Source organism: Schistocerca serialis, chromosome 1, assembly GCF_023864345.2.
Source record: "Schistocerca serialis cubense isolate TAMUIC-IGC-003099 chromosome 1, iqSchSeri2.2, whole genome shotgun sequence".
Taxonomy (NCBI): domain Eukaryota; kingdom Metazoa; phylum Arthropoda; class Insecta; order Orthoptera; family Acrididae; genus Schistocerca; species Schistocerca serialis.
The window spans coordinates 598,054,108-598,071,184 of NC_064638.1; the positions used below are offsets into that span (position 1 = coordinate 598,054,108).

Here is a 17,077-nt window from a genome sequence, read left to right on the forward strand (position 1 = left end):
ATAAAGACCAAAGGAAGGAGTTGTCTTGCAGTTGGGTAGTCATGAAAATAGCACACTGTTCTGCTGAACATATATTTAATTGGAGGTGCATTGCTATATACATATAGAGAGTGTAGCGATTTGTTAGTTATAAAGCCATTTAATTCAGTGGTGGTACTCGGAACATGAGTAAACTGCAAAAATGAAATTATAAATGTATGTGAAATTTTAAAGTTCAGAACATAAACTCAGTGCAAATAAAGTCTTCAATAAAATGAATAATGCATCTGAAATAGCTTTTTATCTCATCACAAACATTAGACATTATTAGTAAATGTAATGTCTTCTGTTTGTGACATGATAAAAAGTTGCGTGTAAATTGCTGCTGCACTGGAAGCATCCTTTTTGCCATGTCATGTGGTCTTCTCTGGAAGTTCAGTCTTTTGGTCCTTGGAACTGATACAGAAGATTGATAAGAGTGTATGAGCTATTCAGAATCTGAAAATAAAGAAATTATATCATTCTTTCTTATACAATCAGATTTTAACATTTGGTAAATATATTTCATTTTAGTGACAGTAACACTGTTAATGTAACTATAATATTGTTTAAATCTGCAAGTGCAGGCACATACAGATACTGCTATTGCATTCATGAGCCCCATGCTCTATGAATGAATCAACAGCAAGAACTGTACAGTATAGTACAGGTTACTTTACATAAGACATATTGTAAGAGAGGGTTATGAATGAGGGTAACTGAGACCCACCAAATCTGTATCCATACCCAAAAAATGTACTGAAATTATGCTTCTGAATCTGTTCTTTCTTAACTGCTCTGTTATACATATTGAAAATGTCCAATTGGAAGTATGTAGTTCCTGTATGTAACTGGGTAACTCAAGCAGAACATGAGGTACCAACTGATTAATGGAATGATGAGTGTGGAATATAAAATGAGCAGCTAAAGCAAACATGCAGTGAGGTTTCAAAAGCTTTGAAAACAACAAGCTATGTAAGTTTAAATATATGTTTGTTGCATTTTGTAATTATTCTTTGTAATAATAACTAAATTTAGTCACTAATTTCACAGAAATATATTATAAGTACACAGTAAATTAAGTTCAATGACAAATAAATGTTTAAAGAATTTTTTTAAGGAAATGAGGGTAACTTAATTTTTAGAATTTTACAATGCACTCTTTATTAACATACTTTGAGGAAGATAAAACTTCAAATTAATTGTTGTGCACAAATGTGAGTTTCACTTGATGATATCTCAGCAACTTGAAATATTATTTCGAGACTTTCCTTCAATGGAAACATGACACTATTGAAAATATTAGAAATCAATAAGTATATCACTCAGAACACTTACTTTTTTTTAAATAAGCAAGCCAATTTCTGCTTCATTAGGAAACTGGATTATTACAACATTACAGTCACTTTATGAGCTGCAAAAAATTTCTATTCCTACAAAATTTGTATTTAACATCAGCTTAATAATCCTAAATATAGCTTCAGTATTACAGGATATCTCTCTCTTTCCCAAATTATTTTTTCAATTGCTGGAAGCTGCTGAAGGCCTAAGAAACCCAAAACTAGATATCATAGATAAAATAAAAAAAGTTGTTACAAAACATCAAGGAAGTGAGCATTTGTTGGTAGTATTTTTTGCTTAGTTCATGGAAATACATAGCTCCTATCATATCCCTAACTAAAAAAAAAGTGCCATCACAGGCTCTCAGCTTGTGTCACATCATCTCTCAGATACTAAGCGTAGTGAGTACATTTGTTTGTAATAAGAGTAACTGTATTCAGTCTTTCAGCAGCAGGAATTACAAAAGGCATGACCCTGTTACCAAATTTCAATGATGGAATGGAAGACATTAATGAGGCTATGTTCATGATGTGCTTGGTGGTTCCTCAATGACATTGATTACATTTCAGTACACTGCCATGTTAGCACTGGAAATTTATAATTTCTTGCTGACGTTTTTAAATTTTTAAGCAATCTGACTGAATTTTGGTGTCTGCTGGTTGGTCAGCTTGTCCTAAATTGCTTGTGGTTTTGCTGAATCTTTTCGTAAGAATAATGGGACACAGTCTTCAGCAAGGACAGACCCAATGTCCTTAAAATTCTTATCTCTCTATACAAGGGCTTTGTCTACAATAATCTGTGATACAATATAACTGATTCTACAAAGGGCCTCCTCATTTCATATCTTATCAGTCCACAAAAAATTTCAGCATCCTTCTGTAACACCACATCTCAAAAGCTTTGGTTCTTTTATCTTCAATTTTCCCACAGTCCATGGTTCACTTTGAAACAATGCTGTTTTCTAGCATACAGTCTCAGAAATTTCTTCCTCAAATTGAGACCTTTGTTTAATAATATGCTGCTCTGCAAAACTTAAGCATGAGATCAATTAAGTAACACACCATGTTAACTATTTGGTGGAACTAAATGAAAGTGCAAGAACATGGTGTCAGAGGTCTCTGAATCATGCACAGAAAGTTGGACATCAGACAATGCAAAGTCATCATGCCTGTAGCACCCAATGGAGTTAGTCCCACAACATGAGGCAGTTCAAGAAACAGGAAAAGATGGTGTGTGAAATAAGCAAAAGCTACAATGGACTGTTGTGGCGTTTATCACTACAACATGGCTTGGAGACAACCTGTGGATAACCACACATGGGGAAGAATTATCAGGAAACTAGAAGACAAATGATGTGAGCTGAATGTAGCCCAGGAGTATGCCATTGCACACAGCATTGTCTCATGTATATGGGAAGTGTTTTGACAAACAAGCTCTCCAGCCCAAATGAGAGGCGGTGGTCAACCATGGTCAGCTACAGCAGCAGATGACCACTGCATTGTGCACCAGGCAAGAAGAGACGCATGTCAAACAGCTGGTGCAATTGTGGCCACATTTAATTGTTCTACAAGGCAAGCAATCTCACCCTCCAGAGTGGCATGGTGACTGTGTGGGGGTGGTCACTTTGCCTGACAACCAGTACTTTGTGTTCCATTGACACCCTCACGTCACAAGCACCGTTTGCATTGGTGACAAGAGCATAAGGACTGGACCAATGAGAAGTGGGGTCATGTGCTCTTCTCAGATAAGAGCAGTTTCAGTCTGAGTAATGATTCTGGACATATCCTCATATGGTAAGAGGGGAGAATATGTAATCCACAAAGGGACATTGTTGAACATGATCATTCTGGTGGTCCAGGTGTTACAGTGCGGGGGCATTACGTTGCATGGGTGTACTGATCTTCAAATCTTTGAACATGGTACACTCATAGGATTGCTTTGTAGTCTAACTGTCTGTCTGTCCATCTGTTAACACTCACTTTCTCACAAAGGCAGAAGAATGAAGTTCAAAGTTATGTTACATACTAAGGTCTACAGTCCCTTGGCAGAGCAAAAAAAATTATCCTTCTAAGTCAGTGCAGATAAAAGTTGCAGCCATTTATGTCATATATTTTGATACTTGCAAACTCACTAATCAAATGGTACTGAAGTACCTGTGTTTTTAAAATTCAGTGTTCCTCCTGACAGAATCCTGAAGGAAAAGGCACTGTGCAAGTACAGCAATTGTGAAATACAGGAAATCTATTCACAGTTGTGAATATGGGCAACCTCCAAATGTATAATGGAATTATGACATTTAAAATTTGTGACAGACCGGACTTAAAGCCATATTTCCTACTTGCCATGAATGGTCGCCTTAACTATTTTTTATGTGGTATCTCCCACTTAACGAGAGCAGTTGTCTTAGCTGCCCATTTTTGAAATTGCACTAAGGAATTAGGGCACTGAGCTTCAGGCTGGTGGAGACAGGGTGCAGGGGTCAAAACTCAGGGGCTTGGCATGTTGCCTCCACCTTCCCATCCCTAAACCACCTGCTCCAATTACATTTTTTTATTTTTATTTATGAAAGAGATAGGCAGGTTAAGCAAACTGTCATTATTGATACAATTGCCCTTCTATGGGTAAAGAAATTATCTAGACAGCAAAACAAAACATTAAAGCAAACAACAGAAAGGCCACCTTTTCCAGTGGAACCTACATTATACACTACAGCTATGGCTTCTAGTGTCAAAACTACAGTTACTACAGACAAGACATCTGCAGATCCTTCTAACACACCACTGGGGCCAGACATGTCTTTACAAATACAAGGTCCATATAGTCCGTAAAATGACATGTGCATAAGGTTAACTTCTCATACCCAGCACAACCCAATTGTGGGGAAGGTTCAAGAAAACACTACCCACATAATTTCCAAAATATTGGCACTATCACTGGTGGTGTTGGAGATGAGTGAATCTTTCCAACAAGAAGGTCCAAAAATCAAGATAGTGCTGGTCACCATCATGGTAAAGATACAATATGGTTAAACCCTTCATGCATGTCACTGCATGCATCTTTGAATGTGGATAAAACTTCATATCCAGGACAAGAAGAGAGGAGGGAATCACTGCAGCTGGGAACATACACTGAATAAGGGTCAACATGGTTTTATCAATCACCACATCTCCACAGCAGTCCCACACTCCAAACAGTGTTCATCCGTATCAGGTATATGGCACTGGAGTGTCTGCAATACATATAGAATGGAGTCTCTGGCGATTTTTATATTTATGATTGATCTCCAAATACCAGGCTACTCTGGCACCTGAATCAGGGAGAGTGCCATGCACTGAACATAAGACCACTGGCCATGTAAACAAGAGAAGATAACTATTGATTGGATTCTGGGGATGGCCTTGCAGCATCTGACAATAAACGTCACAGGCACTTCATGGCCACTGCCTCAGCAGGTCAGCATTGACATAACCAAAGCCCATAAAAAAATCCTTAACATTAGATAGTGTCAGGGAAATATATGCCACTGGAAAAGATGGTTCATGAGAGGGGGGGGGGGGGGGTAGTTCTTCAATCAGAATTCCCTTGAAGCTGCTCTGGTAGTGGTCCACATCCTCATCGTCATGGTGACATACAAAGCAGCCGCTCTAACCTACAGGTTGACCATTCCAAGACCACTCTCTGTGGTAGAGAGGGAGAGCACATTGCATTGCACTTTGATGATCATTCTGTCGCTGGCAAAGTAATCAAAGACCTTATGTAGACTGCATGCTGTTGTCATTGGTACTGGGAGGAACACAGCCAGATTCTGTATCCTGGACACCAGACAGACATTGAAACAAGACACCCACTAGATGATGTTCAAAGGCTACAGCAAGTTGCTGTGGACATCTGTACTTAAGCACTGTTGAAGAGGATGAGCAAGATTTGCTATTCATTGACTGTCACATGTAAAGATAACCCCAAAACATTTAATCAATACCCTGGACTGGGTATGAGGCCAAGCTCCCTTCTGGGAGGCCGTCACTGAAGACCATCAGCCCAGACTTCTCGAAGTTCATAGGGCTTCCAGCAGTGGCACTGTATCAGGCAGTCCAGTCCAGTGATCTTTGGGCTTTGTCTGGTGTATGCAATAAAAACACCTGATCGTCCATAAAAATTTGGCGGAAAAAGCTATGATCTTTCAGTGTTAAGTCCATGCAGCCATCACCAAGTCCATGTGACAGTGGCTCCACGACATGATGTACATAGCTGCTGACAAGGAGGAACCTTGTCTCACAGAGTGGGTGATAGTGAATTGCCTGCTGTACAAAATTGATGGTAATATGTTAAGTCAAGCCATGCAGAAGGCACATGATGGTGTTAATGAAGGGATGGGGGAGGGCCAGCCGCTGCAGTATCTTATCAAGATAGTCGTGATGTACCTTATCAAAAGCATGGCCAAAGGCCACTAGCACCAAGGGCTCATGTAATGATATGTCTCCCCCAGTGAGATGACATCACTGTAATCACTGAGCGCCATCTGGATGTTGCTGTTACCAGCAACACATGTCTGGTCCATAGAGAAGACTTGGGGTAGGACACTCCAAATGCAGCAGCCAAAATCCTCATAAAGATCTTGAAACAAGCTTAATAGGCTGGTAAGTGTCAACTCCTCTTCCAGCAGATGGCTTGGGAACTGATATAAGTATGCCATCGACAAAGGCAGGTACCATCTGCACTGCAGGGAACATCATTTCTCGGTAAATTGCAACCAATTTGGCCACAATAACATCTCGGAGCTTATGATAAAACTGTAACAGGAGATCATGTGGGCCTGGTGACTATTTGGTCACCCCTTTGAGGAGTGTGTCAGTGACTACTCCATCATTATGGGGTCCATGAGGGTCGCCATCACATCTCCATTGAGGGCCCAAGACAGTAAGTGGAGGACTTCATCCACCTCCAGAGTGTCATGATCTTCTGCAGCATAGAATCGTCAGCAATGATCCAAGAAAGCGTTGGTGATATCCTTTCAGCTTATCAGGACTGGCCATCTGGCACATACTGCATGCTCTTTGAATCTGCGACACTGATGAATAATGTGATGCATAGCTAGCAGTTCTCTCCTCGATCTAATCCTGACTGTGTGTGTGTACAAGTGTGCCTTTGAGAAGGAATTGTGTAAGTGCAGTGATCTTCATTTGCAGTTGCCAGATACCAGCCTGCCATCCTGTCAATGGTGGCTGTGCAGATATCTACTGTAGGAGCATAAAATGGTATTCTGTGGTGTTTCATTGCCAACATATTGCCTCTAGACTGCAGTGCATCATTGCACTCCACAGATCAGTTTTTGCAAAATCGAGCCACCATCAGATCATGGAAGGATACATAGGATGCTGCCTCTTACACTTTTTTCTGCCAGCACTCCAGACGTTGAGGAGACGTTTTTATGGACGATCAGGTGTTTTTATTGCATACACCAGACAAAGCCCAAAGATCACTGGACTGGACTGCCTGATACAGTGCCACCGCTGGAAGCCACATGAACTTGGAGAAGTCTGGGCTGATGGTCTTCAGTGGCGGCCTCCCAGAAGGGAGCTTGGCCTCATACCCAGTCCAGGGTATTGATTAAATGTTTTGGGGTTATCTTTACATGTGACAGTCAATGAATAGCAAATCTTGCTCATCCTCTTCTACAGTGCTTAAGTACAGATGTCCACAGCAACTTGTCTTCCACGAGCTCCTGCTCTGCCACATTCTCTGTCTTGGGAGGGAGACGGTAGAGACATAGGGACCATGATCAGTGAACGCCATCAGCCATGTCTCAGCATGAAGCATCTCCACTGTGAGTCCCTGGGATACACAGTGCTGGTCAAGGCAACTCAACGAATGTCCAGCAGTGTATGTGTATCCCTGTCAGGCACTGTGAGTACTCCACCAGGTAAGGTCTTGTACCAGCAATTGCTGTTCCAGGTACATGCTACAATGAGACATTTTATCCTGTGTTGACAGGACACAATTTATGTCACCCCCGAGGATGGTATGATCATAGCATCACTTGAATGAAGGTGCGACCACCTCTGCATAAAACCTCAAATGGTCTCTCTTCTTCTCCATACCAGAGGGGACACACAGATTCACGATTTTGCTGCCACAATATGTGTTAGCAAGTTGGTGTTGATGTAAGGTAGGTCACATCATCAATCATGATGCCTTCCTTCACAAGACTGACCGTATCACCAGAGTTGTCCTTGCATGGCACCTGGTATATGTCATATCTATAAAGAGATGGGAATTTGTCAAGGTCCACTTCCTGTAAAAGTGCGAAGCCGAGATCTGCCAAGTGCAACATGTAATGATAAATCTTCATCTACATCTACATGAATACTCTGCAAATCAAACTTAAGTGCCTGGCAGAGGCTTCATCAAACCACCTTCACAATAATTCTCTATTATTACAATCTCGAACAGCTCGCGGGAAAAACGAACACCTATATCTTTCTGTGTGAGCTCTGATTTCCCTTATTTTATTTGATGATCTTTCATCCCCCTGTAGATTGGAGTAGACCTAAACAAAATATTTTCGCATTTGGAGGAGAAAGTTGGTGATTGAAATTTCGTGAGAAGATTCTGCCACAACGAAAAACGCACAAATCGTGTATCATGTCCGTGACACACTCTCGCCTATACCAAACGTGCTGCTCTTCTTTGAACTTTCTCTATGTACTCAATTACGACTCCGAGGTTATCTACTTCCAAGTTACATATGTTGAGAGCTGTTCAGGATTCGAATTCTGGAATATTTACTTCTTCTTCTTCTTTGGTGGAGGAATTTCGGAAGGCTGTGTTTAGTAATTCTGCTGTCGTCGATGGTATTTCCACTGCTGTCACACAGAGAAGTCATCGATTGTGTCTTACCACTAACGTACTTTATGTACCACCACAATCTGTTTCGATTTTCTGTCGGGTTTCGAGACAAAGTTTCGTTGTGGAAACTATAAGAGTCGTTCAGTAAGTAATGCCCCACATTCTGGCAAAAGGCAGAGCCGTAGTACAACGTCAAAATGGCTTCTATGTACGACCCACGCTACAAGCAGTATGCTGTTATTGAATTCTTGTGTGCAGAAAAAGAAACAGTGGTGAACATCAATAAATGTTTGTGTGTAGTGTATGGCGATGCTGCAGTTGATAGGAGTACAGTTGGGCGAGGGGTAAGGAAAGTTACAACCTTAAGAAATGCAGAAATAGAGCTCCATGATCAGCCACGTCCTGTCACGGCCACTGCTCCAGACATACTGAATCGTGTGGATGCCGTTATTCTTGTCGACCGGCGCATCACAACTCGACAATTAGTTCTGCAGTAGTCGGTCAGCATTGGAAGTGCGTCTGCAATGGTCGAGACTCTCGGATATTCAAAGAGGTGCTCACGATGTGTTCCACGAATGCTCACAATGGACCACAAGATTCAAAGAAAGGCCACTTCATCTGAATTGTTGGAGCATTTTGAGACTGACATAGAGGCCTTTCTGTCATGGATCGTTGCAGGGGTTGAAATCTGGGTGCACCACTTCGGCCAGAAACAAGAAGGTAGTCTTGGCATCGCCCTCATTCACCATAAAACGAGAAATTCAAGACAACCCCCTATGCCAGAAAAGTCATGGTGACAATCTCCTGGGATTGTGATGGCGTCATTCTTATGGATGTGATGCCAAGAGAGTCGACCATCGATTCAGAGGCATATGTGAAGACTCGGAATAAAGTCAAGAACCATTTCGCCGGCCGGAGTGGCCGAGCGGTTCTAGGCGCTACAGTCTGGAACCGCGCGACCGCTACGGTCGCAGGTTCGAATCCTGCCTTGGGCTTGGATGTGTGTGATGTCCTTAGGTTAGTTAGGTTTAAGTGATTCTAAGTTCTAGCGGACTGATGACCTCAGAAGTTAAGTCCCATAGTGCTCAGAGCCATTTGAACCAAGAACCATTTCCGACGTGTTCGATCGGACAAGAATCCAGTAGAAATACTGCTGCAACACGATAATACACTTCCCCACACAAGTCTGAGAATCCAGGAACACATTGCGAAATTGGGCTGGACATTATTGCCTCATCCACCCTAAGAGTCCAGATCTGGCATCCTCAGACTTCCATCTCTTTGGACCGCTTAAAGATTCTGTACAGGTAACACACTTTGAAACTGATGACAGTGTCAGTCATGCAGTGATACCATGGCTATGCCTACAGAACAAGAACTTTTACCAGCACGGAATACATGCTCTTCCATAACGTTGGTGTACAGCCATAGAACCTGACGGAAACTACGTAGTAAATAGGACATGGACAAGATATATTGATGTATATCGCCACCAAATTCTGACTCGTAACAACAAAATGTTCTGATAAAAAAGTGTAGCATTACTAATCGAACGACCCTCGTATTATAAACATCTCACATTGAAGTCCGTGCTAAATTTCGAGCTTTTGTAAAAGACTGCTTAAATTTGGCATTCTCTCTTTGTTGTTTCTGCAACAGTGTTCTAACCCGTTTTGTGTACCAAGCTCTGTAGTTTTGTTGATTTATTTGGTTAAAATCTCTCAGTTGCTGTCGATGCTATTTCCTTTAATTCAAGCCAAATCTTGTCTAGACTTACATTATTAATTTGGAAGAAGTGGAGATTTTCTCTCAGGAAGGCGTCACGAGAATTTTTATCTGCTGGTTGGAACAGGTATATTTTTCAGAATGAGATTTTCACTCTGTAGAGGAGTGTGCGCTGATACGAAACTTCCTGGCAGATTAAAACTGTGTGCCGGTCCGAGACTCGAACTCGGGACCTTTGCCATTCGCGGCAAGTGCTCTCCCAACTGAGCTGCCCAAGCACGACTCACGCCCCCTCCTCACACCTTTACTTCTGCCAGTACCTCGTCTCCTACCTTCCAAACGAGGTAGGAGGCGAGACACTGGCAGAAGTAAAGGTGTGAGGAGGGGGCGTGAGCCGTGCTTGGGTAGCTCAGTTGGGAGAGCACTTGCCGCGAATGGCAAAGGTCCCGAGTTCGAGTCTCGGACCGGCACACAGTTTTAATCTTCCAGGAAGTTTCAGGTATATTTTTCGTTTATTTCTGAAGGATTTTTGGGTTACAATATTCAGTCTCACTACAACAGCCCTGTGTTCACTAATCCCTGTACCCATTTTGATGCTCGTTATTAGCTAAGGATTTTTTTTTGCTAAGAGGTCGAGTGTATTTTCAGAACCGTTTAGCGTTCGCGTGGGCTCATCCTCTAACTGCTGAAATAATTTTCAGAGAATGTGTTTAGCACAATTTCGGATGATGTTTCACGTGTACCTCTGGATTTAAACATGTATTTTTGGTAACAAACGGAGGGTAAGTCGAAATCAGCAACGACTACTCTGGAGAGCCAAAGAAACTGTTACACTTGCCTACTATCGTGTAGGACCCTAGCGAGCACGTGGAAGTGCCGCAACACGACGTCGCATGGACTCGACTGATTTCTGAAGTAGTGCTGGATGAAACTGACGCCATGAATCCTGTAGGGTTGTCCATAAATCCATAAGAGTACGAGGGGATGGAAATCTCTTGTGAAAAATACGTTACAAGGCATCACAGATATGCTCAATAATGTTCATTACTGGGGAGTTTGGTGGCCAGCGGAAGTGTTTAAACTCAGAAGAGTGTTCCTGGAACCACTCTGTACCAATTCTGGATGTGAGGGGTGTCGCATTGTCCTGCTAGAATTGCCCTCGACCGTCGGAATGCACAATGGACATGAATGGATGCAGGTGATCAGACAGGATGCTTGCGCATGTGCCACCTATCAGTGTCGTATCTGGATGTATCAGGGGTCCCAAATGACTCCAGCTGCACACGGCACATTACATAACCTCCACCTGCTTCAACAGTCCCCTGCTGACATGCAGGGTCTATGAATTCATGAGGTTGTCTCTATACCTGTACATGTCCATCCGCTCAATATAATTTGAAACGAGACTTGTGTGACCAGGCAACATGTTTACAGGCATCTACAGTCCAATGGTGGTGTTGACGGGCCCAGGCAAAGTGTAGATCTCTGTATCGTTCAGTCATCAAGGCCTTGAAAGCCCATATTGATGATGTTTCATTGAATGGTCCTTACCACCAAGTCTGTGACAGCCAATTTCTCCTCCGGATCAGTTCCCCCTTCATGTTGCAAGAACCATTGCTACGGGGTGCTCATGTAGTGTGGAATGTCTGTATGTAGTGCCCTGCTACCACATCGAGGGCTCCTCAGGGTCGACTGGAGACGATACTTCTGTCGACAGTTGATGATCACGTAGTACAGATAGAAATGCCCCCACATACATCAATGAGACCACCGTCAGATCGGGTGACTTCTTGTCCTCACCCAGTAGCAGTTGCGTGATGCAGGTTTGCATACAGTTTGATCTGAGATGGCCCTCTTGGCAGCAATCAGAACATATGTTCAACTGATCATCATACGTTACGAAGCATGGCATATCTCTATGTTCAACCAGGACAGGACGTATTTAGTAAGATCTGCGCACTCCTGGTGTTTGGCAACATTGGTATGCGTCTGGGTATGTGGTAAAGTGTGCCTGCTTTTTCTGCCATATGGCTAATACCATTGTCAAAAGGTCTCAACGCTGCAATCACCACCTGTGCTGGCACCTCAAAGGGTAGCTCGAACACAAGGGCTGTTCTCTGACAGACCTGCATGCTCTGCTTTCGTGGAACCAATATGTGTGTCCAAATGTCTGGACTGAAGGTCGCTCATCTTATTGAGAATTCTTTCACAGTCTGTTTCCTCCATCAGTTACATGTAGACTACGCTGCTAGCAGTGGAGAGATGAATCCCTACTAGCTCATGATAATCGGCACGAACGTCATCCCATAAAAACTATTCAATTTTCAGAACCTTTGGAACTGAGCTTCAATGTCGATTTTCGTTGCGAAAATTTCATGGTGCGTCAAAGGAAGTAGGTTCCTTGGAGACTATGTAGATCATAACAACGAGTGCACGCTGTCGTAGGAGGGATGTAAACAGGACGTCCATCCCACTCTACTGCTGAAGGCAGACTGTCCACTTCAGCTATTCAAAAAATGGCTCTGAGCACTATGGGACTTAACATCTAAGGTCATCAGTCCCCTAGAACTAAGAACTACTTAAACCTAACTAACCTAAGGACATCACACACATCCATGCCCGGGGCAGGATTGGAATCTGCGACTGTAGTGGTCGCGCGGTTCCAGACTGAAGCGCCTAGAACCGCTCGGCCACATCGGCCGGCTTCGGCTATTCATGCATGTTTTACAGCTAGACGAAAACTTCCACAAGTCATCGTCCATGTGTCATTAATATGTATACATGTACTTATTATAATTACTGTACAGTGGAGACATTTAATCGAAAGTCACTTGCCTGCTATTGATGGATAAATGTCCGCCCCAGGTAGCTGAGTGGTCAGCGCGACAGAATGTCAATCCTAAGGGCCAGGGTTCGATTACCAGCTAGGTCAGAGATTTCCTCCGCTCATGGACTGGGTGTTGTGTTGTCCTACTCATCATCATTTCATCCCCATCGACGCACAAGTAGCCGAAGTGGCGTCAAATCCAAACACTTGCACCTGGCGAACGGTATAGTGGTGGATAAATATGATATTGCAGTACCTGTGTTTGTAAGAAGTACAATGCAGTGCTGCTTTGGTCATGTATGCGTGTGTAGCATATCAACCGTAGTTGGTCAAAAAATATGCCAGAGTGGAAATGAGTTGCAACAGAGTCGCTAGCAACATACGCTAGCAGAAGAATGGAATCCTTTCCTCACTTGCCACCACAGAAGTGTTTAGAGTACATGCCTTAAGCCCTAGACGAAAATAGTCTGGAGTTTATAAGTACTCAGCCATTTTCGTGTACTAAATTATTGTCATCTCAGTATCACACTCTACACCGTGAGCATGTGACAGTTGGAGCGACATCCTGGAGTGCAGTACAGGATTCGCAGTTCGACCACGAGACGGGGCATCTGTCCTGAGTCATGAGAAATCTGCCGCCAGAGCAGGGAGCCACCCGCCCACTTCAGGAGACCACGGCCATAGTCAGCTGCACCAGCGTGCTGTCTTCACAGTCACAGACGTAGATATTGCTGACAGCGGCATTTGAGTGGCATCTTGCTTGGCCCCACTCTTTGCACTGACAGCAACGCCAGATGTCTTATTATTTCACAAGGGAGGCCACTGGGCGCCTCCACCAAGCTGTTCCTGATGTACTACGGCTGAGGTACAGAACAAAGAAGTTAAATGGATAAATCCACTGTCGTCCTGATGTCTAATTTCACTCTCCTTGAGTGACAATGTAAAACATGCATGCAGAGTCCTGAAGGCACTGAAAATGTGAAACACTATTACACACTTTTGTGCAAAAGTTAAGGATGAAAGTAACTTTCACATGATGTGCGACTGCCAAGTAACACAGCTCGCTGAAACTTGGACCATATGTAGAAAGAACTGCTGTAATATAGTATACAAGATAACAGAAAAATATATGCAATGTGACCCAATGGATATTATACTTTTATTCAAAGACAATAATTACACTGAAGTCACCGCAACTGGCGTTGTTTCCCTAGATATTACAAATGGAGGGACATGGTTCTTAAGAGGGTGTATGATCACCATGGATAGCAATGTATCTGTGCTACATTCTCCCACGATAACCTCAAGATTGGTGACGAGTTGTGCTGGGACATTCCAGTGTGGTTGACAACTGCTGAATGGTTGTTGATGGATGTAAACATGCTGCAGTACTTCTCCTCAATGCATCCCACATGGGATTTAAGTAAGAGAAATGGACAGGCAAGCTAGTTAGCCGAATATCCTCTCATTCCAAGAGCTCCTCCATTTGCGCTGTTTGATGTGGTTCCACACTGTCATCCATATAAATGAAGTCAGGCGCAAATGTTCTCCTGAAGAAACATACATGGGGAAGGAATACATTGTCACAATAATACTGACTGGCGAGTATACCATGTTAAAAGATCTGGGGTTCAGTATGCCCATGCAACATTATAACTCCCCACTACATAGTACCTGGGCCACCAAAACGATTGTGTTCAGTAAGGTTCCTGAGCCTTCTGTCGCCACGTGATGGTACATCGATAATCATTATTCAGACTGAATCTGCTCTCATCTGAGAAGAGCATGTGACTCCAATCGCCATTGGTCAAGGCCCTTGCTCTTGGTCCCATTGCAGATCTTTGAACAAAGTACACTCACCAGTCATCATTATTGTGACACTGTACTACTTCCCAACGTGCACGTGTTGAAGGGTTCATTCAGACCTGATGTCATTTTTATAGATGAAAATGCATAACCACAGGTAACATCAAAGCTGGAAGAGCTCTGGGAATGAAAGGATATTCAGAGAATGGACTGATCTATTATGCAGTCTTTACCAATATTTTGTAACCAGATGCCAGAGGGTCGTGGAAAACTTCAAGATAGTTGATCGTATACGAGTTAGGCTGATGCGCAACACTTTCTGCCCCATCAGATCACAGTTCCCCTTCTACAGTGTTCCACTTTTTTATTTGATTTCTCCTTTGGTATGTTCCTGATGCTTCAGGGCCTCTATAGGTTCCAGAATTGATGGATCTTTCCTTTGTTCAGCAGCAACGTCATTTAGTACAGCCATTACTGAGATTTCGTTAACACTGCTGTGTTCTGCCAAAGGACTTTGAAATGCGTATCCTTGTGTTTGTGTGCATTTTTGTGTACCATCCTGACAATGTAGTCCTGAAGCCTCAGTGCTCTTCCCACCTGTCGACTTGATGGATCCTTCAGGCTAGTCGGTTTACACAGAGAATGATGGACCACCACAGCAGTGAATGGTTTGCCAAATAAATATGGCCAGAATTTGTTGGTGGCCTTAGCAACTGCAAGGCACCCTTTCTCGGTTATAGAGTATTTCACCCCAGACTTGGAAAGGACTCTGGAAGCATAAGCTACCACCTTCTCAGCGCCTTCCTGAGTTTGTACTAAAAACGTACTACTCCCATATCTGCTACTATCAGTTTGAAGTTCTATCTCAATCATACAGTGCTAGGAATGGAGAAAATATTGGCACCTCCGTAATGACAAGAAACATCTTCCTTGAACCTCATTCCAGAAAACTGATCTTCTTCCTCCATAACTTCTTGCATGGAAGTGCCTTAGTACGGAAGTCACCGAGCAAACTTCTCACACTACGAATGTCGAGGAGCCGGGAATCATGACTGCTGTAATTTCTCTCGACCTATACGGACTCCACCACTATTAATTAGGTGCCCCAAGATTTTATTTCCTGGGCGATGATGAAGCCTTTTCCAGGTTCAAGGGGCGGCCTGCAGTCTAAACACATATCAGCATGCCTGTCAAGCCACTAAGATATTTCTCAAATGTCTTAAAAAAAGTCATCCAGATAGTAAAGACACACTGTCCATTTAATGTGTCAGTGCAGGTTGTCTATCACACAGTCTAAGGTGACTGAAGTATTACATAGTCCAAAAAGCATAAATTTCAAATCATAGAGAGTGCCACATGTTCTGAAGGAAGGATCTGAACTAGGGGGTAGGGGGGGGGGGGGGCAGGTCATACTAGTCTCAGGAAACAAGGACTCGAGACAACATACAGCACTTCTTATTAAATAAAACAGTAAATCAGTGAAAAACTGCTTTTAATAAACATTTTAAATACAAGAATGCACTTGTACAATCCGAGAAAACATGCAGCATTTCTTATTAAATAAAACAGTAAACTAGTAAAAAACTGCGAATATCTTATAGGGGGGGGCAGCTGCCCCTCCCCTGCAAACAATTCTGCAAGGCAGGTTTATGACACCATTCACAGGTGGGAAGGCATAGACGGGAGGGGGGGGTACTATTTACAAATGTGAAGTAATCAGGGCAGTACATGGCACAGACGTATTGTGAAGAGCCTATATGTTGCAGTTACTCGTACAACAGCGCTCCTATACCAGGGTGCAAATTAACGGTCTCCAGGGTGCAGAGCAGTCTGCGGTCACTGAACAAGCTGCCCTCGTCAGGTCGTCCGAGCTGCTAAGGCTCACTACAATGACGGCGATCGGCTGTTTCCCTTTGGCGCTCTACATGGGGTCCATGAGTTTCGCTTGAGGGAATAGTAAGCTGAGTTCCAAGATGCTGGGTGCAGTAAGGCACACAGTGGCCACTTAGCCATGGCGTGAGTAGGAGCGCTACATCTGCAAGGCTGGGCGACCGGCCACTGACGCTGCAGATTCTGTTATTGGCATTGTCGCTGAACCATGCACGTATGGTGTGTGGCGCCATTGCCGAGTTCAGCAGAAGGCCCGTTGTGTATCTTTGATATAATAAAGTCAATGACAGTCTTAACTGTGTTTCTCTGCACACTTCAGCATGAGTCATCCCTCTCTTCCAAAACATACCTCTCGATCGTTCTGGCGTATTACAACCCCTTAGCTCCGGGGGTTGTAACAGTGGGCTGCGTCTCCCCATGAGAGTTTACCATCTATCTGAACACCTACAAATCTGAATAGCTCACTTTCACTAATCGTATGCCCATTCTTAGAAATTAAAACGTTGGCTTATGTTGAATTGTGTGTTAGAAGCTGTAAAAACTGAGTCTTCCTGTGATTTAGCGTTAATTTATTTTCTACAAGCCATGAACTTATATCATGAATTCACTACTTGAAACAGAGCC

The 17,077-nt window shown here is 43.1% G+C and overlaps 1 protein-coding gene across 1 annotated transcript in view; it reads right to left on the minus strand.

Moving 5' to 3' along the window:
* Positions 1-351: 351 nt before the first annotated feature.
* The window catches only part of LOC126418209 (uncharacterized), a 120,923-nt gene continuing 104,197 nt past the window's right edge, over positions 352-17,077 (minus strand). Inside the window, exon 7 of the mRNA XM_050085179.1 lies at positions 352-477. Coding sequence (XP_049941136.1) covers positions 415-477 — 63 coding nt within the window. The 3' untranslated portion in view covers positions 352-414. The remainder of the gene's footprint in view (positions 478-17,077) is intronic.